The 26,007-nt window shown below is 38.5% G+C and overlaps 1 protein-coding gene and 2 long non-coding RNA genes across 9 annotated transcripts in view; 2 read left to right on the top strand and 1 right to left on the bottom strand.

Annotated features, from left to right (window-relative positions):
- atp11a (ATPase phospholipid transporting 11A) overlaps positions 1 to 12,490 on the top strand; it is a 63,513-nt gene extending 51,023 nt beyond the window's left edge. The window contains exons 25-32 of one of the 7 annotated variants that reach the window (XM_059554544.1): positions 422 to 557; positions 1,115 to 1,138; positions 4,351 to 4,416; positions 4,513 to 4,616; positions 4,709 to 4,874; positions 8,164 to 8,285; positions 9,027 to 9,106; positions 10,631 to 12,490. In XM_059554544.1, the coding sequence (XP_059410527.1) occupies positions 422 to 557; positions 1,115 to 1,138; positions 4,351 to 4,416; positions 4,513 to 4,616; positions 4,709 to 4,874; positions 8,164 to 8,285; positions 9,027 to 9,078 (670 nt within the window). In that variant the 3' untranslated portion in view covers positions 9,079 to 9,106; positions 10,631 to 12,490. Of the gene's footprint in view, positions 1 to 421; positions 558 to 1,114; positions 1,139 to 4,350; positions 4,417 to 4,512; positions 4,617 to 4,708; positions 4,875 to 6,371; positions 6,462 to 6,856; positions 6,957 to 8,163; positions 10,042 to 10,630 lie in introns of those variants that run through there. The other 6 variants (XM_059554545.1, XM_059554546.1, XM_059554547.1 and 3 more) reach the window with 6 other exon arrangements.
- Positions 10,263 to 15,187, bottom strand: LOC132143916 (uncharacterized). The gene is made up of 4 exons (XR_009434297.1): positions 15,134 to 15,187; positions 13,800 to 13,951; positions 13,436 to 13,504; positions 10,263 to 10,852 (listed from the first exon to the last, which is right to left on the bottom strand). It is a non-coding gene; the product is annotated as an uncharacterized LOC132143916 (long non-coding RNA).
- A 6,495-nt stretch (positions 15,188 to 21,682) lies between these two features.
- Positions 21,683 to 24,507, top strand: LOC132143913 (uncharacterized). Its single transcript, XR_009434296.1, has 3 exons — positions 21,683 to 21,957; positions 22,666 to 22,974; positions 24,196 to 24,507. It is a non-coding gene; the product is annotated as an uncharacterized LOC132143913 (long non-coding RNA).
- Positions 24,508 to 26,007: the final 1,500 nt, after the last annotated feature.

The raw sequence follows: 26,007 nt of genomic DNA, 5'->3' as shown, positions 1-26,007 counted from the left end.
CTTGTTCAGTATATAGTGTTTACTACTGACACAGTGTGGCACTTGTAGCTATCAAGGACATTCTCACTAATAAAAGTGCTGATCTGATATATTTATGTAAGCAGAAGTTATGCTTATTTTATTTTTGACCCCAATTTCACTGTCATTTGAAATGATCCTTCCCAACTCAAGTGTGGCTTGAGACTAAACAGAGTTTTCATTTTAGCTTTATTTCAACGAACAATATTTTTAATAGTTAGTTTAGTTTTAGTCAGTTTAATTATTGATAAGAACCCTAAACATGATTTTGAAATGCACTTGTATGTTAAATGTACATTGGTTAAAGGTCTGTAAAGTGTAACCGTTACATTACAGTGTGGTTTTGCAAACAATATGTGGTTTATCTTTATTTTTTAATTTTTAATATCTTTCTTTTTTACAGAGATATTGCCAAGAATTCCCTCCTGAGATGGCCCACCTTCATCTACTGGACATTTCTGGGGGTTTTTGATGCCTTGGTCTTCTTCTTTGGTGCTTTCTTCCTTTTCGACAACACAACCTTCACCAGCAATGGACAGGTAATGCAGTCACGGTCTAAACCAGGAATTCCTTTTCAAGTTTTTCTGTGTGTGTTTTATTTGATCAACTTAACCAGACGTTTTTATTTCTTGAGCTCATTGTTTTTCTCAGTCAAATAAAGCAGTCGCATACAGATTGATTGGGGGGCCGATGCTTGTTGAGTGAGTTATTTTGTGGTTAAAGTGGTTTGTAATGTACATACAGTACTTGTGGTTTAACTGCGGTCTTGATCCAACCTCCTTTGCGTATGTTTGAAGTCATTACAGGTGCTTCTCCATTCATTTATGCGACACAAAGCATGCTGGTTAATCAGTCAGACCAGACATCTTTCTCTGTACCATTAAGTTAAATCATAGTAAACTTTTTGGATTGCTTTTTTACCTGTTTGATTTACTTTCAGTTATAACATCCTAATTTTTTCTTTACTTTCTTGCTCCCTGTCCCCTTTCGTTTTCTTCTCTTTCTCTCTTTCTCTATCTCTCCCTCTATCTTTTCCTCCTTTTACCTGCCCCCCTTTTGCCTTTCTTTTCTTTTCTGCTTCTCTTCCTTTCCTCAGCTAATGGCCACCAACACACAGATGGTAAGCCTGTCCCTATCTGTTTCTCATCCTATTTTTAGTTCTAGTTTTACTGTACCCTCCTCAGCCCCTCCCCTCACCCTAAAGCCACTCCCACTCACATAGTGTCTACTAACACTAACCGTACACTGCCATCATAGCTCTCAAACAGTACCGTACGGCATCCCAGTGTCCCCTGTACCGAGGACCAGCCACTGTAGGTATAGAGTAGCAAGCCCCCCGTTCATCTTCCTCTGTCTGTCATCTTGTGTTCGAGTAGGAGTTTGTGTCCGTCCCGTGTGTCACGTTGCGACTGTGTTTTTTGCAAACCCCCAATTTGGAGGGGTGTTGTCGTCATACTCATCCTCATCGGCCTGAAGGATACACATGCATCCTCTCATGACTCACTGCAAGGGCAAATGAATGAGCAAGAGGATTCAACATTTCACTTTGTTTGGTACAGTACGTGTTGCATGGAAGAGAATCTATTCAGAAACTTTTAATTCAAAGGGATGCTGGAGGCTTTTTCCACATATAGGGTATACATTAGTGACTCATTAACATTTTTTTTCAATATTTCACTTTATTTGTGAAAAGTATATAAGATGATGTATAAGATTTAATGCGTTTAACATTTAGGGCCAGATTTACTAAACAGGGTAAATTTCATTAAAGCACAGATGGGAGGAAAACCATTTGCAGGCTGCAAGCTGATTTAATGACAAGATGCACACAGACGCAACATCTAATTTCCATAATGACCAGCGCAATCTACCAATAGCAGCGCAATTACTTCCGCCTGCTTTTTTTGGGGCGTTAAATAATGCCGCAAATACCAGTGAATTGACTAGCGCAAATCTTAGTATCACATTGGTGATATTCTATCTATAGCTATCATTTAAATATTCTCCTATCATAAATTTAAAGATCCTACAAATGGATATTCAATGAGGTGGGTCGCACGCCTTTTCACCGCTAATTTCCCACTGCGTGTATTTAGTAAGTCCTGACAGTAGTTTTTTTAACACCAAATGAGGGTTTGCACTGATGCAAGGTGATAGTAAATCTGGCCCTTAATGTCTTTATGCTAAGTATTTGTATGAAAAAAGGATAAACTAATGTTTTTATATTTGATATAAATTATTATTATATCAGGGTTGTTATCATTTTGATCATACTTGTTAGTTATTTATTTACTGCTAAAAAGATACAAAAAATCTATGTTTTGAGTTTATGAATTCTATTAATATAATTGTTTTAATATATTGATTAAATATATTAATAATCTATTAAGTACATTTGTTGCATTGCACAGGGTCTCTCTTTCTTCTTGTAATGCATTATATATACAAATAATGCATAGCATTTAATAATGTCTTTATTGCAAGTAACAAAAAAATAATAAAATATTTTATTTAAAAAAACACTGAATCTAAATTATTATTATTTTATTTTTATTGTTATTTTATCATTATACATTTTATCTATTTAGTTTTAATATTTATTAAATTCTAGAGAAATAGTAAAATCACACAAATCATAGTTTTAAATTCAAAAGAGTTGTAAAATTACCAAAGCTCATGTAGCATTTAGTTTGAGCCCCTGATATTGGCGATTAACATGCTTAAGCTGACCATTTGTTGAATAATAATAAAGAAATAAAAGAACTTCAAACTGTTTTTTCTCTATTTGTGGAAAGTGGCAAAACTCTATCATTAACAGAAGAATCAACAATTGCAAAACTGCTGAAATATCAGATTCAACATTTTGAAAAATCTTTCAGCTTCTTTAAACATCATTTGCCCTTGACATGTTTGTGTTTTTTAACACTAAACTTAATTTTGATTGCTCATTAAGGTAAGTTAATGCATTTTCCTCAAACTCGTTGACATTTACTGTATTGTGTGTCCTTGTTTTTTTAAACTGGTAACTCATCAACATTATACTGGTCACTAAGTCTTTGACCTGCTTGTGTTTTGCTGTGGCTTGTTGACTTTGATTGTGATTCATTTTTAAAGGTAAACATGCAGTGATTTTATAAAGAGCTCTCTTTATAGTGTTGATGTTGTTTTGCATTGTGCCATCAACAGTGTGGCCGGTCCACAGACAGGGGAAGGTTCTAGAAGAGAATCCATTGTGTCTAAATTCAGCCCTTTGCCAAGACCGTAAACAATGAGGGAACAAATCCTCCTAAAAGATACAAACACTATCACACAGAGAAGCTTCTAGCATCCAAGGTTTATCGAGCCAATCTGTAAAACTGAATCCATTATTACATTTTAAGGCACAATCTAAGCTCACTTTTTATTTATGAGGCTTTTATGGACAAAATCTAAAATGCACATGACATCACCGTGCTCCAGACATCATTAATAAACTCTTTAAAACAAAGTAGGATGACACAAAAGTGCTTTCATTTACAGAACCGTTAAAATAATATAATGCTACTATTTCTTGGAAATTATTCACAAGCAGTAGATTCAAAAGATTTTTAAAGGCACGTTTGATGGGTTTTTACATGCTTCTTTGATTTCTGCAATGATGAACAAGTTTTATTTCGTGAAAAACTGCTATCATATGTCAAATTAAAATTGGTAGTCAACCATTAGTATAAAAATGCAGATACTAAAATATGTTTTGTGTATTGATTTATTATATAAATATAAAATGTTAAATATGAATTATATCTGGTAACAGTCATTTTATATATATATATATATATATATATATATATATATATATATATATATATATATATATATATATAAAATTATAAATAATTACAGTATATTAATAATTTATTAGGTTCTTTTATTAAATTGTACAGGGTCTACAATTTTTCGGCTCATGTTGTATTATATATATATATATATATATATGAATTTATATATATAAATTCCTACATAAAATAATGAAATCTGGACATTCTTTCCAGAAAAATGTTTTTTTTTTATTTTTTATATAAAACAATTCTTGCATTTCTTGTCAAGTATTTTCTGTATCATGAAAAAAAAAACACAGAAGAATTATTTTTGTTATTAATATATTATATACCTTTACCAGGTAATTCAAGCAAATCTACCAAGTGCTACTGAATTGTACAAATAAAGGCACATAAGTTTTTAACATGCATTAACTTGATGAGAGTGTGAGCTGCGCACTAACACCCATTCCAGTGGTTGTTCATGCATTAGCGTCAATCTCTTTTTGCCTTTTTCAAAATTTCTCTGTTCCAGATGTTTGGAAACTGGACCTTTGGAACACTGGTATTCACTGTCCTGGTGTTCACGGTCACACTAAAGGTACTGCATCCAACACACATGTGTTATGTTGCCAACTGGTGGTGTCAACTTCACCAACTGTATCTTCCTGTTTCTCACTGTGTCTACATGCTTTAGCTTGCCCTGGACACACATTACTGGACGTGGATCAACCACTTTGTCATATGGGGGTCACTGCTTTTCTATGTCATCTTCTCCCTCCTGTGGGGAGGCATCATTTGGTACGGCCTGCCCCGTTACACACTTAATCTCACTAATCCAAATACATTTGAATCTAACATGATTCCTCTGCTGTCCTCCTGTTCTTTTATAGGCCTTTCCTGAACTATCAGAGGATGTACTATGTGTTCATGCAGATGTTGTCCAGCGGTCCTGCATGGCTCAGTATCATTCTGCTGATTATAGTCAGTCTTCTGCCTGATGTGGTGAAGAAAGTGTTGTGTAGAGCTCTTTGGCCCACCACCACAGAGAGAATACAGGTACGACTGCACAGCGCTCACTATCTACATATGCATAGAGATGAAAAGATAGTAGCTCACATGTCATATCTATAAAAATGTGTCTGTATTTCGTTGCAGTAATAGACAGCCATTTAAAAGAAATTATATTATATACATATAATTCAAAAAAATCTATGATTTCAGGATATTTTCTAATTGACTGCAGCTTTGTTTTAATTCTCATCAACTTCTGAATCAACCTAAAATGTTGTCTAACCCAACTAAGATTAATTCCTTCTGCATGAATACAGCAATTTAAAAGAAATATTAGTGTTATTTTCAATCAAATAATTGTTGACGTGAAGCAGCTCAGTAGTGCTCTAGTTTGATCATTGCTACTAACTGGTCTTCAGATTTACACTTGCATCGGACTGGTTCCCAGTGTGCTTGATGTAAGTGGATTCTGGATGCTGTTCACGATTCTCTTCATCTGTCGATTTTGCTTTGCGTTGGATGACTCTTTGAGACATTCAATGCTTTTATTTGACCTGTCGACTCTTTGTCAAACAGTATATGACACAATGAATACTGAGGAATTTCACTATGTGTGCACACATAGTATGTTATCATACTATGTTACGAAACATTTCAGGAGGAAATTTAGAGTGTGTGCACTGCCTTACCACTGGTTTAACCCGTGTGATGCTTTTCCTTTCACTCATCTTCCCTATTAAACTCCAGAATGCTAATGTTATGAAATGTCATTAAATGTATATTTAAAAAATACAGAATTTACCTTGGTTAATGTACAGTAACTCTATATTTTTCAAATATGTTTCTATTTTTTTTTATAATGTTATCTTGAATAAATTAATATTAACGTATTATGAATGAACATGAATTAATAAATTGTTAATTTATAAATTATCATTAAACTAGATTAATAAATGCCATAAACACTGTCAATAACATAATGAATGTTATTGACAGTGTTAATTTAGTTTTATTAAGATACTCTTATTGTACACATTAATATTTATAATTACCATTTATTTTTCTGCTTACATTTTAATTTTAGTTTGTTTTAGTCGTTTTGTTTTGTGCACTTGTCTTTGAGTTTTAGTTCTAGTAATTTTAGTACTTAAAACTTTTTTTCTAATTTTTGGGACAGATTTGAATACTTTTTACATCTTAATTTCATCTTTATTTCAGTTATTTTTAACAGTTTACGTTTTAGTTAACAATAACAAATCAGGATAACATGGTAAACGAGTTAAACATTATTGTTAAGTTTTACTAATAATTCTTAAAGAGAACCTTGAAAATGCTAAATCTAACACTTGCACTTCCAGAAACTTTGAATGCTTTGAAAGCTGCTGAAGTTCCTTTATTAATCTCAGAGGATTAGACAGGTTGTTCACCTTTCTAAACCCTTTCTTTTTTTATTCCTCTTCCATCTTTCTTTCTCTCTTCCTCTCTGATGCTTGACCTTCCCCTTCCCCTGTGTGTTTAACCCTTGACCTGTGGTAATGGCAGACAAAGCGGCAGTGTCTCACTGCTGAGCAGTCCACCATCTTTATGCTCTCCCAGACCTCCAGCAGTGTCAGTTTCTGAACTGAGCCGGAGGTGAACCTACACACTCTCTCTGCATGTGTGTGTGTGTGTGTGTATCAGTGAGTGAGGACACAACAGGGTCACGAGTATGACAGGCCTACTGAACATTGAGGCTCACATGCCAATAACAAGTGTTGCAGAACCCTGTGGTGTCTCTCTTTACATTCTAAGCCTTTTATTACGTCACTTTACATGTCTGCATGCATGCATGAAGTGTGCATGTTTATGTTTGTACATGTGAATTTTATGTTGCCCATATGAAGTTGTTTAATGCATTTTCTGCTGCCATACTTTCAGTTTCAGCAAGAGACTTCAAAGTCAAGACAAAGTCTAGAAAATACTGTGCACATGGGTCTGTTATGCCACATTTGAGTCATGGGTCTGTTTGTGTGTGTGATGTTTCACAGAGAATGAGGGCTGACAGGATCTTTGAAAGGGTTGAGACAAACATTCATGATTCACTGCTAGATGGCGTTCAGAACACCACTGAGGCCTAGCAGCTCTATGGTAACGAGAATGTGAAGTTGAAGACTAAAGCCAGAAAAAAACTAATCCACACTTAACACAAGAGGAGCTCTAGAGTTCTCAGATGATGTGTGCAGTTCTAGAATCAATCTGAGAATTCCAGAATCCTGCAAATTGGCTCTGTCCAGTGAAAGCGAACTGGATAAAAATGCCTTTGGTGCACCTGTGTGGGTCTGTTGTTTGGTGTGAAACCTACTGTACAGACTGGTTTGGTTTGGTTTGGTTTGAAAGCTTCAGAATGAAGTTAATGGATTGTGGTTTGGGGTGTGCAGTATATGCAGCTAAAAGGACATGGGGACTATGGGTTCTTCTGACACATACACAAATGCACACAGCAGGCTTGACATACAGTTTAACATCTAACACTTTGACATGCATGGGTATTTTTTCTGTTCTTAAATCCTTTTTTCATATTGTGTCTAAATCAGTGAAAAGATTGTCATATATTACAAAAATAATTGTGTCCACCTTTTAATGTCCATTCCTAGAATGTGCTTATGAATGGTGAATCTCACAAATTTTGTGAACTTGTCCTGATGTTTCACTGCAAGCTTAAAAGACAATAACAAGAAACTATATTTATGCTTTATTAAAGAAAATTAAGTGAAAAGTAAAAAAAAAAAGAAAATGTACTTATTACATTTTTACAGTACATTTGTATGTAATGCCTGCTGAAAATTCAGCTTTGCATCACATGAATAAATTACATTTTACAATATATTAAAAAAGAGAACAGATCTTTTAAATTTTAATAATACTTCACAATATTACAGTTTTTACTGTATTTCTATCAAATAAATATGAACCTTGCAGAGCCCATTAGAATTCTTTCAGAAACATTACAAATTTCCCCAACCCAAAAATTTTATTTAAACGTAAATGTAACTTTGTTTCTTTTGATTTTGGGGTGAATGTTTCATTCTGCTAAATTTATCTCAGCAGTTTATCCTGTAACAGTCTCTCAATCAATGAGTTTAGCATCTTCTGGGACTGGACTTGTGCATGTGGTAAACATTGGATCTGTGATTTTGTATGCAACATTTTGTTTTTTTCATTGCTGCTTTGCTGGGGCTTTGGATTTGTGTTGTTTTAGCTTGTGATGTGACCAGTGCTTGCATTTACATGCCAGTAAACAATGCTGTCTGCTAATTCACTCTCTTTCTCACTGTTTCCTCATTGTTTTCTCCAGAATGCCGATAAGTTATATAAGGGCCACCTGTCCGAGTTCACCCCCCTGTCCTCCCTCCATGCTCCACCTGTGCGGAAACACGACAGACAAGGCAACGAAAACCAGAACCACACCCATCGCAGGTCTGACTCCTCCCCTCCCAATAAACTGATGTGTACCTACTGGGGGGGCAGGTCTGACTACTGCACCTTCAGCTCCTTACTCCGAATTGGAGAAAACACAAGATTTTCTGGGGCAGCTTACGCCTACAGCACACCGGGACCCGAGACGTCCGTATGACAGTCTGGGGCCGTATGAAAGAAATAGTCTACTTATCCAATCAAATTAGCCCTCGATTATTCCAGAGTCCAGATTGGGACACAATCTTGGCTTGTTACCCTTTATCTGAAACAAAAGCACTGAAAGGCGTTCTTATGGTATACGCTAATGGGCTGGGGATGCTGTGTGTTAATTTAGAAGCTGGAGGAAGGCCAATCTAAATTGGCTGCACCATTTGCGTTTGTGGCGTACTGTGCTTAGTGGCCTTGGGACCTATTTACCTTGTTTTCTTTGTGTGTACGTTTAAATGTGAGAGTGTGTTCCCTTTACACTGTGGGTTTATGTGTTCGCTGACCTACCCTTGTAAATCCTTCATGTGAAAAGTGACTTGAAACCTACACTGGGCAGTAGTTAGCACAAACCTTTCCATCTCAGACACAACCCCTACCACTATATGTAAATGTGGATGACAGTTAAAATGGTCTTGGATGCTCTCAAAACTGACAGTCCTGTTTTTTTCTTCTTCTTTTCTTTGTTCTCTATCGTCTCCCTTTCCCTTTTTTTGTTCTGTGCTCCTTCTCTTTTCTTGTGCTTCTTTATTATAGAACAAACTGGTGTTGCTTTTGTGCAAACCTGTTATCGAGGAACACTCCATAGGCTGCAATTGTCTTTGTCCGATTGCATTGTAAGTGGCTAAATTTGGCCATTTTTGTTGCTGCACTGTACTAGAGCGAACTCGGTGTGTATGTGCATGTGTGTGTGCGAGCGAGTGTGAAAGTAGGCCTTTGTTAGAACAACTACAAGAAGACAAATTGTAACTGGACTGTCATTATGTTTCACCCTTTAACTTTCAAAAAGGTGGGAATTCACTCATGTTCTACTTTTCCAAAGTTTGTAAAATCATTGACTTGTGTCATTATGACAACCAGTTACTCTTATAGCTGCTTGACGATTTGCTTTAAAATTCTGTAGTTCCTTATGTATAATCAGTCCTTTAGTTTTTTAGTGTAGAACCAGATACAGAATGCTAAAGGCTAAGCTAGCCAACTTAGCTAGACTGTTCTGCCTTAATGCAAACATTTCCCATCTTTTACACCACAGTTTGGAACCAAAGGTTGTGAAATACGGAGTATTTAAATGTGTGTTAGTTGCCTTATGCTCAAACAGAAATAGAGGGAATGTGTTTGATGGCATTAGAAGAACCCCACCACACTGCCTTAAGTTGACATTGCACCAGCTGAGAATGGAGGCTGATAAAAGTAGTATTCAACATTGTCTAGTGCCACCAACACAGCCCAGGGTTCCTGAAGATAAACCAAGGAAATTTAACAGTTCAGTTGGTATAAAAATCTTTGTGCAGTTAACAAAAAGTAGAAAAATTAACTTTCTCATCGGCATACTTTCATGATTGTAATGTCCTATTTGACTGTTCCCAAAGCCATTTGTCTGTATTAATGTAACTGTTGGAGCCCTGTGCTGGGTTGCTATAATTTTTTTGCTCCACATTACTAATTTATGATCTGACATAAGTCAGATTAAATTAGCCTGTGATACTGTTCACGAACAACTCATTTAACTAAAAGCCCAATCAAAGTCAGCATCACAGACGTCCTATTTTGGCCACTAGTGTGAATGCAATTCAATTTAAATTCCAAAAAACTATTATAAATTAAATGAACACCTGATGACTTATCTGTTTAATATCTCATTCTCATAAAAATACTGTGAAGTATGTTCAGTTCCATCTCTGTCCTGTCAATGAATTTACAAATTCACATTGATTTGAATTGAGTGTGAATGCAATTCAGTTTAAATTCCAGATGTAACACTGTAACAGACTGAACACCAGATAACTTACCTGTTTAATGTAGCATTCTTATAAACAAATTTGAGAAATACGGTAATTTCTATCTATGTCCACTGAATGAATTCAAATTCACACTGATTTGAATTGAGTGTGAATGCATTTATGTTTATAACATTGGAACAGATATGGAACTAAACTAAACTAAAAATCAGGCCATTTGATCATCAAAACTACATCCGTTTGTCTGCATGACTCTTTTTCAACTGTCCTTCACATTCCATGGCATTTTTTTTTCTCATTTTGTTTCTTCTCACATTCATTCTGGTTGCTTTCCTGGAGCCTCATCTCTTCATCTCGACTTCTTTCCTTGCATGTGTGTCCTTCGCTCACCCTGTCATTCAGTTCTCGTGATGATGCCAGTCACCCATTTCACCATTTTAACCATCATCCATGACAGAGAGAGAAAGCAGGTGATGTCAAAGACTATCAAGACCACTGTTTTGATGGTTATCCAAGCTTCTTGTGGGTAGGTGCCTTCTGGTGCTTTTTAACCTCAATGTATGTTCATGCGTTCAGTTCAGTGAAGCGTACACATACATGTGTTTTCATTGCCCGTCAGTCGGCCTGCAACGGAGAATGTCAGATTGAAAAATGGCGTTATGGGTATAGATAGTTTGTTAAAAGGTTTAAGGTGATTTTGGGGGGTTAATGTTGATGAAATGTCACAGAATAGTAAAAACAGAATGTCCTTTTTCATGCACACATTATATCTATATATAGAATATATTGATGAGTATATTGATGTCAAGGTTTACAAAGGCTGAGTGGATGAATGAATGACATAATTGCCTAACATGTCGACTGAATAACTTTGTTTCTGGTCCAAAAGTGTATTATTTTATTTGTATGAATGTAAAATCTGTCAAATACTGTCTATTTTATTGTTTATCGAGGTCTGAACTTTGCATGCCGTGTGATGCCGTAGGACCAACCACTGAGCTTTATCAAGCATTTGAGTCATATTTTCATTTATAAAAAACACTTTAATAATTTTGGTTCACATTTTCAGTCTAGTCCAAGAGATTCAAATCTACGATAACGAGTACTAATCAATGCTGGCAAATCTGAAACAAAACAAGAATGTGCTTATACTTAGATTCTCAAATTATGATTTTTAAGTAGCCTAGATGAATAAAATAGGAGTAAACTAGTTCATTTCATGTTTTTTACTGTTATTTTTGTTTTGCATTCTACTGTATTTCCTGTTTTTGTTCACTTTTACAGTTCTTTCTGGCTTCCTGAATGTAACAAAGAAAAAAGCCGCTATTGTGCACTAAACAAAAATCGCATAGCGTTAATTGGATAGCCGTGAATGACAAGTACAAACTACCATAGCTAAAAGAAGGTGGTTCTAGAACAAATGTCCCTTCACAAATGTTTTTTCTTCTTGTTTCTAACAAACTGTTGTTTTAAATCAGAACAATTTTTTTGTAATGTAGGAATAATTTGATAACTGAACGCTATCTGCCTCAGGGGTGCGTTCAGGCACTGGCAAACACTGTATTCTGTCTAAAAAGGCTATATGAAATAGGTATTTTGTATATCTTGTGAAAAAAAACAAATCTTTTTGCTACTTTTGTATCTAGAGGATGAAGAGATCTACTTACAGTTACAGAGTAAGAATGTTACGGTTCAGTTCTAAAACAACCAAATGTAAGGTCATGGGAGATGTCCACTTCAGTAAAGATTAAAATGTAAAAAAATAGCTTTAACAGTCTGTTATTTTTGTTTGATGATTTTAAATATTTTTGAGTTAGTTTTAAAAATGATGCATGGTCATTGCTCACACTGACTGTAGGAAATCCACTCACTGTTTTTAAAGCAGGTGTGACCAAATATCTGATTAGATGTCTACTGCTATAACTGAAGGCTTTATTGCCTGTAGTGGGGCTTCATCTGTGCCAGCCTATTCAGATTAACTAAATATCTAAAGCTTTTATTGTTTTATCTGCACAAAGTGTGATGTTGCTCATAAATTTATTATATATACAATATATATGTATACTACTGTACACTTTACAGCATATACGTATGTAGTAATATTCATGTACAGTTTGGGCTCCTTTTGTATAAAGTTTTTAAAAAGTTGATAAAGTATCTGTAGATATGTGAATTTTTGCCCGTTTTTTTTTTCTGTAGCTATTAACGGCAAGAAAAAGTAAACATGCTTGTAAATAAAGAAAGAGATTTAAATGTTTGAAAGCCTTAGGACTTTTCTCTTTCCTTGTGACAGAAGAGATTGTCGATGAAATATCACAGCAACTAGATTTGTACCTCACATTAAGAGGCAAATTCTTCTGGTGCTAAAGTGTTTGCTCACCATGGAATAATAATGAAGAAAACCCAATGGCACAACGTGTATATGACCTCAAGATGGCAGCAAAGTGTAGCATTACGGTTGCTTCAACAATTAATTATCTAAAAACAACCAGCTCTTTTCAGATTATCATTATAAAGTAAACGTAAGAAATGTATATATATTTAAATACCCCCTTTAAGCCATAATGATGTTGAAAAAAAGTAGAAGTATCTGCGTTTTCTGGCACAAACTGTAAGCAAATGTAAGAATTTACACTGCATTACATGGCAGTACACAAATTTGATCCTTTGGCTTCAGGTAGTTTAACTTCGTTTACTTTGGCAGAGAAGACTATACTCTTTATATGAATTGTATGAAATTTAAAGTATTAAAACCAGGTTATAATAATATTTTCGTATATCATGCTGATACTGTATATTTAGTCTAGTCAACACTCAACAGGTAAGTGTCAAAATAGCATAACTGACCATTTCATTAAATTAAAATCAATCAGGATAAATAAAGATTGGCCCACAGACACTGCTGGAGATATCTTGACGTTTCAATCCTCTAAGTCTTCATCTAAAATGTTTAATGGAGTGTACATTTATGTGTTCTTAGATGTGTGTGTGTTTGTGTTTGTGTGTGTGTGTGGCCATGCTCATCGACTTGTGAAATCGCTCTATTAGATCTGAAATTGCTGTTATTTGCTAAGATTATTTATGAGTCATTTAACTTTCTGAGCCCTCTCTCTCTCTCTGGCAACGCTAGATGGTTTGGTTCATTATTGATTTAAAATGTCTTTCAACAGTCCAGAACACATTGAGGTGCTGCTAAAGACCTCTTACTTGATTTGAGTTGGATGTCTACAATGTGATGACACTTCTGTTCGATTTGACTGGAGACCACCATGGCTTCTGGAAGGGAATTTTGGTAAAGGTTTACAATTTGCAAAAACTTTCATCCAATTTATTGGTGAATGGATTTTAAACAAAGCTCTTTCTCTGTTGATTTACAATCTCCCTTCTGAGGACAACACCATATACTGTGTGTGTGTGTGTGTGTGTGTATATATATATATATATATGCGCACACACACACATACTGTATGTATGTATGTGTGTACATAGCATATATGGTACACAATAAGGCCATTGGTAAGAATGCTTTGAATGCAAAGAAAGTCAAGGACTGTGAAAATATTCTTCATACCTATTTAAAAATGTCAGGTTACATGCAGCAGGCTCATTCCACTCGCCCCATCTTCACCTCTACATTTCCGTGACAGAAAGCATGTCAAGCGACAGTGAAGATTTTGACCTTGCCGTCACAGTCGTAACCTCACAGTTGCCTCCAGCACTGACCTTGAGCAATGAATGCAGCAGAGAGCAAAGCGAAGGAGCGAGAAAAAATGAGAGAAAGGGCAAGTGAGTCGTCAAACGGTCCCCTCTTAACCTCTTATTATAAAAGAACAAATTGCTCTGAAATTTCATTTGATAGCGTTCCTAAATTTCTCTCGTTAATTTTGAAGTCCACTGATGGAGATGCTGAATGAGCTCATTGATACTTGTTATACTCTTAAAGCTCAACATAAATTATGGCCACAACGCTGCAGTCTATAGAAATGGTAGATCATGTTAAAGGTGCTCTAAGTCATTTAAAAATATATTTATATATTGCACATAACACCAGTAAAACAAATCCACTGCTGGCCTATACAAATTTCATATTCATATAAATATTTATGCTTGTGAGCCATTAAACTTTAGGATTTCTAAAAGTTATTGAAAATACTTTTATCACATATAATCTTTCTACATTAATGGGCTACTTCATATGAATCATTCATGATTACATCCAGCCTATCTAGAATACTGGAGGTAAAACTGGACTTGGTCATCTAAAGAACTGTAAAATACATGTGCACATGCACTACTGATTTATGCAAAGTTTTCTATATAAACCACCTTTAAACTGCTTTATCAGAGACATTCATTTGGTGTCTCTCTAAAGAGTGTCCACAAGTTCTCTTCTGATGAAAAGAGAGACGTGCATGTATGGCAATAAATTAAATGAGAGGATTACAGACATCACTTTCAAAAGCAAGGATGGATCAAGTTGAAAGCCATCTTGATTTGAAAGCCACTATTTACATAAGCAGACTTCAGAAGATTTAATATCAAAAGAAAAACATGCTTTATTATATCAATCATATTAAAGGGCCAAAACATGTAGGTGTTTTTAAAGACCAATATAGAAAATTAAATCAAGCTGGAGAAATATTATAGGCCTGCAAATAAAAAGAACAAGTCTATGGGCTAAAACTGGTTGTTCTGGCTCTTTTAATTGACACAGACTCTGTATGATATAACGTTTACTCTTTCAAAGTCCTAATAAAATGGATTTTATTTTTGACAGATGGCTGTATTTAAATCTGCTGGGTTTGTCAATAACAATCTGTGTTGACAGTGTTCTGAATGAATATGCACTCGCGAGAGACACAGGCCTACATGAGCTACAGGCTGCATTATATAACGCATAATTACCTGTTATTGATCTGTAAAACTATTGAACTAACAGCCATTTCCTTTCATAGGTCACTTCGATGCTGCGTTGACGTCACCGTATGGGAACACCTCTCGGTGTGACGAATGTCTGAAGCCCTATACCAGGGGTCATCAACTATATTTGTCAAAGGGCCAGAATTTTTCTCTGCAGACACTGCAAGGGGCCAGATACCCGTAATATAAAATAAAATTCGAATTGTATCCTAATATGTTATTATTTGATATACTAATTCTAATTCCAAATTTATGTTATTTTTTTACATATTACCTGTACTGCAGCGAGCCACCAGGGGGCGATAGCGATATTTTATGCTTCATATTTGTGAGGCTGTCAAGCTGTCCATCACTGTCACATGCAGGTCGTAGTTTGTGTAGAACACTAGAAGAAAGGCCTTCTGAATATATTTAAATGGAAAAATGGCACTCTCAAAGAGCCTTAAGCTAAAAGTTGATTCAGAGAACCGTAGTTTTAATGAAGAATGGACTGATAAGTATGTATTCATAGTGCCTACTGTTAGAAATGCTGTGCCTGTTTGCCTCATTTGCTTTTTTTTCTCGTTAGATTTAAAAATAAATAAATATGGAACGGACCCGAATATTCGTTCGATTTGAAAATTTGACATTCGAATATTATTATTATTATTTTATTTTTTTTGCACACCTGGGATCCCCCGCGAAACAGTTCTCATTCCCCCTTGTGAGCGTCTCAGCTGCGTGGCATGTCCGTTTTTATTTCGGCTCCTATTTAACAGGTTGGAGTTTGCACACTGAGACACGCGTCTCAGGCGCGCTCGAGCCACGCGGAAAACGCGTGCATGCTAGAAATAGAACCGACGCGTGTTCCAGCAACGGGAGTGTTCTCTGACTAGAGCGCAGAACAGCGGAGTTTGTATGGACCGAAGTGCATGTCTAAGCTTGTGTTTTTTTGCTTTGACATTGAAAATAGAATAATAGAAACAAAATGTATTAGCATTTTTACCCGTTATTATTAATCTAAATCTCTTTTTTAATTTAACTAAATTTCGTTTTTTCTTTATTTAAATTTCGTTTTTTCTTTAATTTAAATTTCGTTTTTTCTTTATTTAAATTTCGTTTTTTCTTTATTTAAATTTCGTTTTTTCTTTAATTAAAATTTCTTTTTTCTAATTTAAATTTCGTTTTTCATCTGTGCCCTAAGGAAACCATCTCGCGTTCTCAGCGTTTTTTTCTTCGAGCAGTGTTCAACTCCTCTTCGCGGACGTGATGAGTCAATGAAAGGTAAGAGCCGTATAATGGCTTTATCACGGGGAGGCACTCAGTGAGCTGTTGAATGTGGTTACCCACGTGGTGGATAAACTATCCCCCCCGTGAGCCGCTACCCTTCTTCACGGACCTCCACCAAGAGGTTTCGAGGTCCTGGAAGCAGCCTTAATCAGCGCACGTCACGAACACCGCGGGTTTCGCCACCATTGATGACATGGCGGACTGCTGTTATACAGCGATGCCGCTGTGGACGAACTCTCTAGCCGAACTCTCTAGCCGAACGGATCGCGCTGAACTCGGCCGCAGCCTAAGTCTCGTCGAAGGCGTGTCGAGTCGCGTCTAATCTCTGCAAATTTACTTCACTTTATGGCGATTCTTAACGAGAAAGATATTACAACAGGAGGCTGTGAAAAAGCTGCGGGGGCAACAGATTTGGCACTAAGTGCTACCAAACATACTGCCCAAGCAGAGAACCGTTCTATACGGGGATGTTAACGGTCGAGCGCCACCTTGGCTAATATCGCCGACATTACAAAACCTGAGTTGGACGGCAAAAGCCTCTGGTCCTCAATCCCCACGCTCTAACATTGACTGTCTCGCAGCAAAGGCATCTCGAGCATCATTGGATTGAGCTATTACTTGAGCGCCCCCTCAGACACTCTGCACAATCCAGTCTTCAGAGTTTGAGGGACGGGACAAGAGGCTGACTAAGACAGCCAGTTTATGATGGCTCACACAGCTGCCGCGTTCTCGCTAGCGGCGTGGCCCGATGTTTATCTTGTTGGATTAAATCCTGCCGTGGATACGCTTCAGGATTACACACAACGAAACACAGCGATTTTGACGCATACTCTTCCCTTCCTGTTCGTCAGGGACTGTGCCCTCCACTAGAGAGTGCTGTTGGACTGCTAATGCACATCCAATCCTCTCACTGCAGTCCCCACGCTCTAACATTGACTGTCTCGCAGCAAAGGCATCTCGAGCATCATTGGAATGAGCTATCACTTGAGCGCCCCCTCAGACACTCTGCACAATCCAGCCTTCAGAGTTTGAGGGACGGCACAAGAGGCTGACAAAGACAGCCAGTTTATGACGGCTCACACAGCTGCCGCGTTCTCGCTAGCGGCGTGGCCCGATGTTTATCTTGTTGGATTAAATCCTGCCGTGGATACGCTTCAGGATTATACACAACGAGACGCAGCGACTTTGACGCATACTCTTCTCTTCCTGTTCGTCAGGGACTGTGCCCTCCATTAGAGAGCGCTGTTGGACCTCTAATGCACATCCAACCCTCTCACTGCAGTCCCCATACTCTAACACAGACTGTCTCGCAGCAAAGGCACTTCGAGCATCATTGGATCGAGCTATCACTTGAGCGCCCCCTCAGACACGCTGCACAATCCAGCCTTCAGAGTTTGAGGGACGGCACAAGAGGCTGACTAAGACGGCCTGTTTATGAAGGCTCACACAGCTGCCGTAATCACGCTAGCGGCGTGGCTCGATGTTCATTTTGTTGGATTTAATTCTGCCGTGGATACGCTTCAGGATTAGACACAACGAAACGTAGTGACTTTTACAGATGCGCTTTCCTTGCTTTAATGGTGCCGCAGGGTAGCACTTGCCTGGCATTTTCACTATGGATGTTATGCACAATTCTTCACGGAGACATCATTCAGTTCAGAAAGGCCCGCCTTTTTGCCGTTGAAATCTCCAATAGCAGTCTCCAATAGGGGCTATAAAAGTAGACTCCTCTCAGATGGAGTCAGGTTTTACAGCCGCTATTTTGGTAAAATAATAAAAGTGACGATTTACGCCGTTTGAATCTTGCACTCAAGATAGCGGTAAAGTAAATTCTGTCTCAGATTCAACCAAACAGTTGGTTTGTCACGATCGATCTGAAGGATGCATATTTTCATATTCAGATCATCAAGAGACACAGGAAGTTCCTCAGATTCGCTTTAGAGGGCAAAGCGTATCAATACTGTGTTCTTCTTTCGGCTTAGCCTCGGCTCATCGAGTATTTTCGAAATGCATGGACGCAGTTCAGGTCCCATTGAGGCTCCAGGGCGTTCGTGTATTGAATTGCCTGGACGATTGGCTGGTGTTAGCACAATTGCAAACTCAAGCACACTCCCATAGGATAACCTTCTGGGAATAAACTTGGACTCTAGCGCGATGACAGCAAGACTGTCTCTCCCGCGCGCTCAGTCTTTCGTGTCATGCGTGCTTCACTTCAAAGTGGGTCGCACAGTGATGGTGAGTTTGTGCCTCAGACTTTTAGGTCTAATGGCAGCGGCATCCCCTGTAATCCGTCTGGGCTTACTTCATATGCGCCCTTTTCAGTGGTGGACGACAGGCCGGAACATTTCACCCCGTTGTCTTCCGCATCGTACGATTTCGGTGACACGGAGGTGTGTTATGTCAATAAGACAATGGATGTCAACCAAATTCCTTCTAGCTGGAGTTCGGCTGGGGATTTGTGCTTCCCGAGAGACTGTCACGACGGACGCGTCTTTGACCGGTTGGGGAGCTGTTTGTCAAGGGTGTCCAGCTCACGGAGTATGGACGGCGACACAACGCAGTTGGCATATAAACAGGTTGGAATTACTGGCGGTTTTTCTAGCTCTCCAGTATTTCTCGAATCTGCTGATCGGCCGTCATGTACTACTCAGGTCAGACAACATAGCAGTTGTGTCATATCTGAATCATCAAGGAGGATTACGCTCTCGCCCCCTGTGCAGGCTGGCAAGAAATATTCTTCTTTGGTCTCAGAACAGATTTCTGTTGATCTGAGCGGTTCATGTCCCCGGACGTTTGAACTTCGGAGTGTATTTGCTATCCAGACAGACTCTGGAGCAGGGGGAATGGAGGTTGCACCCCCAAACGGTGAGCCTTTTATGGCAAATATTTGGAGAAGCAAGAGTGGACTAATTCGCGTCGAACATGACTACGCATTGCCCGCTGTGGTTCTCCCTATGCCCTCCATCGCCCCTAGGCTTGGATGCGTTAGCTCACAATTGGCCCAGAACCAGCTTGTATGCTTTTCCCCCGATTTGTCTAATTCCAGCGGTGTTATCCAGGATTCGGCTGGACAGAGTGGAGCAGCTGCTGCTGGTGGCTCCATGGTGGCCCACACAGCCGTGTGACGCAAATATGCTTTCAAATGGAAACTGTTTACGACCTGGTGTGGAATTCGTAATTGGATCCGGTTTACTGCCCAGTGGCTTCAGTACTGGAGTTCCTTCAAGACCGTTTCCCTGATGGAGTAACGCCAGCCACTCTGAAAGTTTACGTGACAGCCGTTTCAGCTAACCACGTATATATAGATGGTGCTTCAGTGGGCCGTCTTCCGCTGGTCTCTCGTTTTATACAGGGTGCGCGACGGCTGAGGCCTTTCCGCCCTGTGCGAGTTCCTTCATGGGATTTATCGATTGTGTTGCAAGGTTTATCAGGGCATCCGTTTGAGCCCTTTGAAACTATACCGGATAAAATCCTGACTTTAAAGACAGTTGTCTTGAGGCTTTATCCTTCCTCAAGAGAGTTGGGGATTTACAGCCTTTTTCTGTTTCGCCCTCGTGCATGGATTTTGCACCAGGCTCTGTGAAAGTATTGCTGCGACCGAGGCCTAACTATGTCCCTAAGGTCGCTTCGAACCCTTTTCACTTTCAACAAGTGGTCTTGGAGGCTTTACCCCCTGCAGAAGCGGGGTCAGGAGATCTGAGTCTTTGCCCTGTCAGAGTGCTGAAGACTTATGTTGATCGAACAGCTCCATGGCGTGAGTCCGACCAGCTTTGTCTGTTAGGACACAAAATAGAGGCCATGCTGTCACAAAGCAGCGCATGTCCCATTGGCTGGTGGAGACTATATCTTTAGCCTATGAGGCGCGCGGACTCGCTTCGCCCTTAGGAGCTCATTCCAAAAGAGCAGTGGCTTCATCACAAGCTTTCTCAGTGGTTCTTCTATATATGATGTCTGTGCTGCGGCAGGATGTTTCTCACCGAGCACTATTGTTAAGTTTTACAGTCTGGATGTGAGGATGGCTCCTGGCTCCTGGGTTCTGTCCGCTTGAGCAGATGCTTTCCTTGGATTCCAACTATCAGGTACGTCAGGCGTTATGGTACAGGGTTCACATATGGTGACGTCACCTCAGCATCGAAGTGACCTATGAAAGGGAACATCTTGGTTACATATGTAACCACGGTTCCCTGAATTTCTTCAGTTCATGAAATCTGAGCGAAATAGCACGCGGCACTCAGGTATATGATGCGTACTCATGCGTAGGGCGATGCCAAGCGCTATTTGGCCAATAGGATTGGCGGGATGGTATAGGGCTTCAGACATTCATCACACCGAGAGGTGTTCCCATACGGTGACGTCACCGCAGCATCTCCTTCCCTATTCAGGGAACCGTGGTTACAAACGTAACCGAGATGGTTTCTCTCTTCAGTCAAATGTTTTCCTTCATTGCCAGAGGAGGACGCTCTGCTCCTGACAACCACTCCAGCCTGAGAGACATGCAGTGTGCTACATATGAACAGAAAGACGGGAAACCTTTGTTTGTTGTGATTTCTTATTAAAATGTTTATTTTAGCAAAGAAAAAAAAAAGAAAGAAAGAAAGACCGATTGCTCACAATATTGATGGCCACTATTATAACGCAATCACACGAGGACAGGCTGTTGAAACTGATGTCATCATTTCAGATAATGAAATTCAATTATTTTTTATTTTTATACAATTTAAAGTAATCTTTTTTTTAATCATTTATCATCCAGCCAACATCACGTCTGAATGGAGTGTGTTTTTGAATCATGCATACTTATGCATGATAGCAGATGGAGGTGGACACATTTACAGTAACGATATTTATTAAACATAAAATTAAATACAACGTCTTCTAATTGTATCCGGTTTGGTTCACCCAAATTAACTGACCTAATTGTGTTTCTTGTGCGCATATAAACCAGTCCTCTAATTACTGACAGAACTGTAGGGCGCCGCTGCACCTTCGATGCTACGCATTTAAGCCTAATATGAGCGAAACAAAGTCCAATTGAAATTCATTCATTCATTAAAAACGATCATTCGTCGAAGTATTTAACATCCCCGATGATAAACACGGGAACAATACCCTAATCAGCGGCCGGTCTGAGTTTGACTCCCCTCGGTGCTCCGCGTGAACGCGCGCAGCGGGCCTGCTGGGCCGTGTGTGGCCATGGCAACAGGGCGCGCCTAATTAACGGCGGAAGCCTTCACTTCGCTTCTCCCCGACCCGTCGGTGTTTCAGCACGGGCCTAGATTGGCGCTGGCCTCGGGGTTTGTGGCAACCGGGACAGCACTTTCACGCAAGCCCTCCTCAGGTCGACATTATTACACGGTCAATTAAGTCGGTTCAACGGGCGCGAGCTCGAGCAAACAGCGGGGGCGATTGTTTTCCGCTGCCCTCCCCAACTAGCTTGCTAATTACTCCGTGGACTGCCCCTAACCTGGATGCATTCTGAAGGGCTCTGCTGACCCCGTAATTAAAGCTTGAACCTCCCCAAAAGGAAATCAGAATGAAAGGTTAGGAGTCTTTAAACTATGCATTTATGTTTACATTAAGTATGCATTCATATATCTGTGTGGGTGGGTGAGTGTGTATAAAGATTTATTTGAAATATGTTTTGTGCAATATTACAAATGTATTCATAAAAGCATAACCACAAAACTAAAATGTGCAAAATAGATGCTATATATATATATATATATATATATATATATATATACACATACACACACACACACAATTTATTAATTATTTACTTGCATTTTCTGAATAAAATTTAATCATAGAATTCATAAAAAGTAACTGTAATCTGATTGTGTGCATTTCTAAACGTTGTATAATCCAATTACAAGTACTTTTTTTATTCCAGATTACGTGTAATCAGTTACTAGCCAGGACTGTATATATTCATAAAAGCGTAACCATAAAACTCAGATGTAAAATAGATGCTTAAATAAAAAAGATAAAATATAAGTACTGTCATTACTTATCCCAAATTAATAATTATAATTAAAAATTATGTACTTAATGTTAGTTAACTGCTAACAAGTGCACCCTGGAAATTACTGCAAAAACTCTTTGAAACCCATCAGATAATTAGATCATTTATTTACTATTTCCCCCATTAAAATATATTTACTGATTTTATTAACTACAAAATGATGAGCAGAAGTGATGTTTGCTTGTATGTTTTGTGTTCAAATAATGGTTTCTATAACAAACAGGCCCTGAGGTGACCAACTTAAAACAGGTGACTCGTTTTGGAAACAAAACAAACACAAGAAGGGGATTTGGGCTGGAGGCAGCTGTGGATCCTGCACGCTCAGCTGGTGACGCACAAAGAAACAGGTGACAGCGTCGGGATGTTTGCCCTGCAAGGGTGCCGCCACGTGCTTCTTTCCCCTGGAACGAGCTCTCTCAGTAAAATCTGCACCTGGCCTGGTGGTCTTGGCAACATTGGACAACCTCTAGCAGATGTTCTCCTTTCTTTTGTCGATGACTTCGCGGTGGCTGCTCCGCAAGACAAAACTGTGGTGAGAGGTGCTCCTGCCACAGAACGCTAATCAAAAGATGACTAACATTCTTCCCCTTTACCCCACACTTGGAGAGAGTGTGAGAGGCCACTTTCAGAGTGGGGAGCTTGGATGGGTAATTGTGCATGATTAGCAATTTTAATTACCAGGTGCTCGGGGTCCCATCTGAAAAAAAGTGTAAACAGGATAGCACTCGGAGCTCCTTGAACATCCCACATGACCATCTGATGCTGTGTGTGTGTGTGTGTTGACTTGAGAAATAGAGGAACATATTCCCGTTTACTGGGAAAATTAATACTCCGTTACAATTCCTCAGGCCGTGACCTTTTTTTTGTTTACAGTCCCAAAGCTTATTGTTAGTGTCATCGCCTTGAAATCAAACCGGTGCATGCACTCCTTTCAGAAAAAGAGACACATTCCAAGTAAATTGGGCTTTCAGTATAAAGTGTCTCTTTTCCTCTCCAGGTCTGTTAACCTTGCAAATTCTGCCGTTTGTTTTTAGTTTGAAGGATGTCTTCTCAGTCAAAGCCTCATTTTCACTGCAGGATTCTAATAGAGAAAATGGGTGACAGTTTTCTTTGTTCGGGAATATCTTGCTCTCAAATCAAAAGAGTGAAGATTGCACAAGGCTGAGGTTCCTCTTTAGGTGAAAAGAAGTATAGTCTCACAGCGACACACACATATCTCGCACCACATACATAAAGAAATATGTTTGCGCATTGACCCTATCAACTTCTTGTTCTCATTTGGAGCAGGAACGTAGCCTTGAGCGCCATTCAGGCCATGGTGCGGATGACTACTATCGACCGGGTTTGCTCTTTAAAGACAAACTCAATTCATTATTTCAATATGTCGAATTTATGTATTTGAGCTCTGTTGCCAGAGATCACCACAGTGCAAAGTCATTAGGATACAAACTCTCCTTTTCTCACAGACGTCTCTCTGATCTCACTGTATCTCATAATAAGAACTATTCTGAAGAACCTGAGGAAGTCTTTTGTATCAGTCCACTGAATACAGCTGTGGGTCAGGTGTTTAAAGGTGAGCAGAAGAATGGATTTCCACAAACATGGGACGATATCTGTGGAAACCAGTGTCCTTGCATTATATTGTGATTGCACCATGATTTCTTTTTTTTTCTCAAATTTTCTCTATATGTGCAGGGGAAAAACATATGAATCGTATGTTATTGAGTTTAAATGTGTTTGTTTGTTTGTGCAGGATCAACTCATGGCTTCCTCTGCTGCAGAGATCATTAATGATAATGAAGCTTTACTCAGTCACTGGATCCGGGGTGAAAGTTGCCCTTTGGCTGTGTGACAGACAGGAAGAAAGGGACGCTCAGGCTAGTGTGAAGGTATAGTGAATTAAAGAAACAATACAGGTCAAAATTTAAGGCTTTTACTTCAGGGAGTCACTGATATGCACACACAAACCTGTTTAGGGATATCTGGAGTGCGTATTCATGGACAATGCGTAGTACATACCAGAAAAATATCATTTATGGAATCAGTTAATAAAGATGGACTGATATGTTGGCCAGGCTGATTAATCAGACATTATTTGGCTATTTTGAGAGTATCACCAACTGGTAGAAATTATTAAATGATATTTTAATTCAAATTTTTATAAAATTATGGTTTATGTTGTGTCAATAGATAATTGCATTTTAAGTAAATTTTTAATTAATATTGTGTGAAAACAGTAATAATTTAAGAATTTGTTTGTATGGCTCATTCACTGTGGCTACCGTTCAAAAGCTCAGGATCAGCAAGATGTTTTAAAGAAATTAACATCAAGTTTTTGCAGCAAGTGTGCATTAAACAGATCGAAAGAGACAATAAAACCACTTATGTTACAGAATAATGCTTCTTTTTGAACTTTCCATTCAATGCGTCTCAAAAGTGTATCACTTTTTGAAAATGAAAACAGCACATCTGTTATTAACATAACATTTATGATTAACCAAAATCAGCATATTTCTGAAGGGTCATGTGACACTGAAAACTACAGCAGTGATACTGAAAATTCTGCTTTGCCATCGCAGGAATAAATTACATTTCTCAAAACGCATTATATAAAAAAAAATGAAAACCATTTGCTTTCAGTTGTAAAAAATATTTCGCAATATTACTGTTTTAACTGATTTGCTGATCAAATAAATGCAGCCTTGGTGAACATAAAAGACTTTCAAACTATAAAATGGTACTTAATATACTGTAATCAGCAGTATTTGATCTCACCTCCAGTTTGAGTACTTTCGTTAACCTAATCTGTATTAACATTTAGAGAATGTTTTAAGAGAGGCATGTTAACAGTGACTTACTATATAGTGCGTTGAGAAAGGTGGTTTGACTGAGCTCAGTTTTGTGTCAATGGCTCAAGCCATGGCTGTATTAAAGCCTAAAGCGTGTGAGTCTAGTGTCCATGCTGACAGCTAATGGCCTAATCCATATCACATTACAAACCGGATGATTAAGTGCTGTCTCACAGTTCGATTATCATGGGATTATTACGGGATCAGTGGTATCTCTGATCTATGAGATACTCTTCTCTCTTCAAGTACCCTCCCTGAGGTACATCATATCGCATCAGATACACATCGACTCAAGAGATTTCAATTAGGTCACCTGCAGACAGAACATTTCCATTGCTGTCGTAATTGAAACCTGTGATTGTGATTGGATGCGTATTACAGTTTGTCAAAGACATGTTTCGAAGAATGTTGTGAGACTTCAAAAAGACAATCCAGCACTTTAAATTAGTCAGACCCATCAACACAGGTGGAATTATATAAAAAAGTGGCTCTCCTGGTTGCATTTTCTCGTTATTGCCTTCCTGAAAGGTTTTATCGGTTTCATCAGAGGTGAGTTAACGTGAGATGGTTGATGTTTGACTTCAGTAATCACTGACGCTAGGTGCTGTGCTGATCCATAGATCCTATAACAACCAGAACATGATCCCTGGAGCCCTCCTACTCTCATGTTGGATTGGTTTACAGATGATTGACATCTTTTGGCAGACTCCCAAAAT

The sequence above is a fragment of the Carassius carassius genome, chromosome 7 (assembly GCF_963082965.1).
Source record: "Carassius carassius chromosome 7, fCarCar2.1, whole genome shotgun sequence".
Classification (NCBI taxonomy): Eukaryota; Metazoa; Chordata; class Actinopteri; order Cypriniformes; family Cyprinidae; genus Carassius; species Carassius carassius.
The sequence above is the reverse complement of the archived record's forward strand: the minus strand, read 5'-3'. Positions and strand labels throughout refer to the sequence as shown.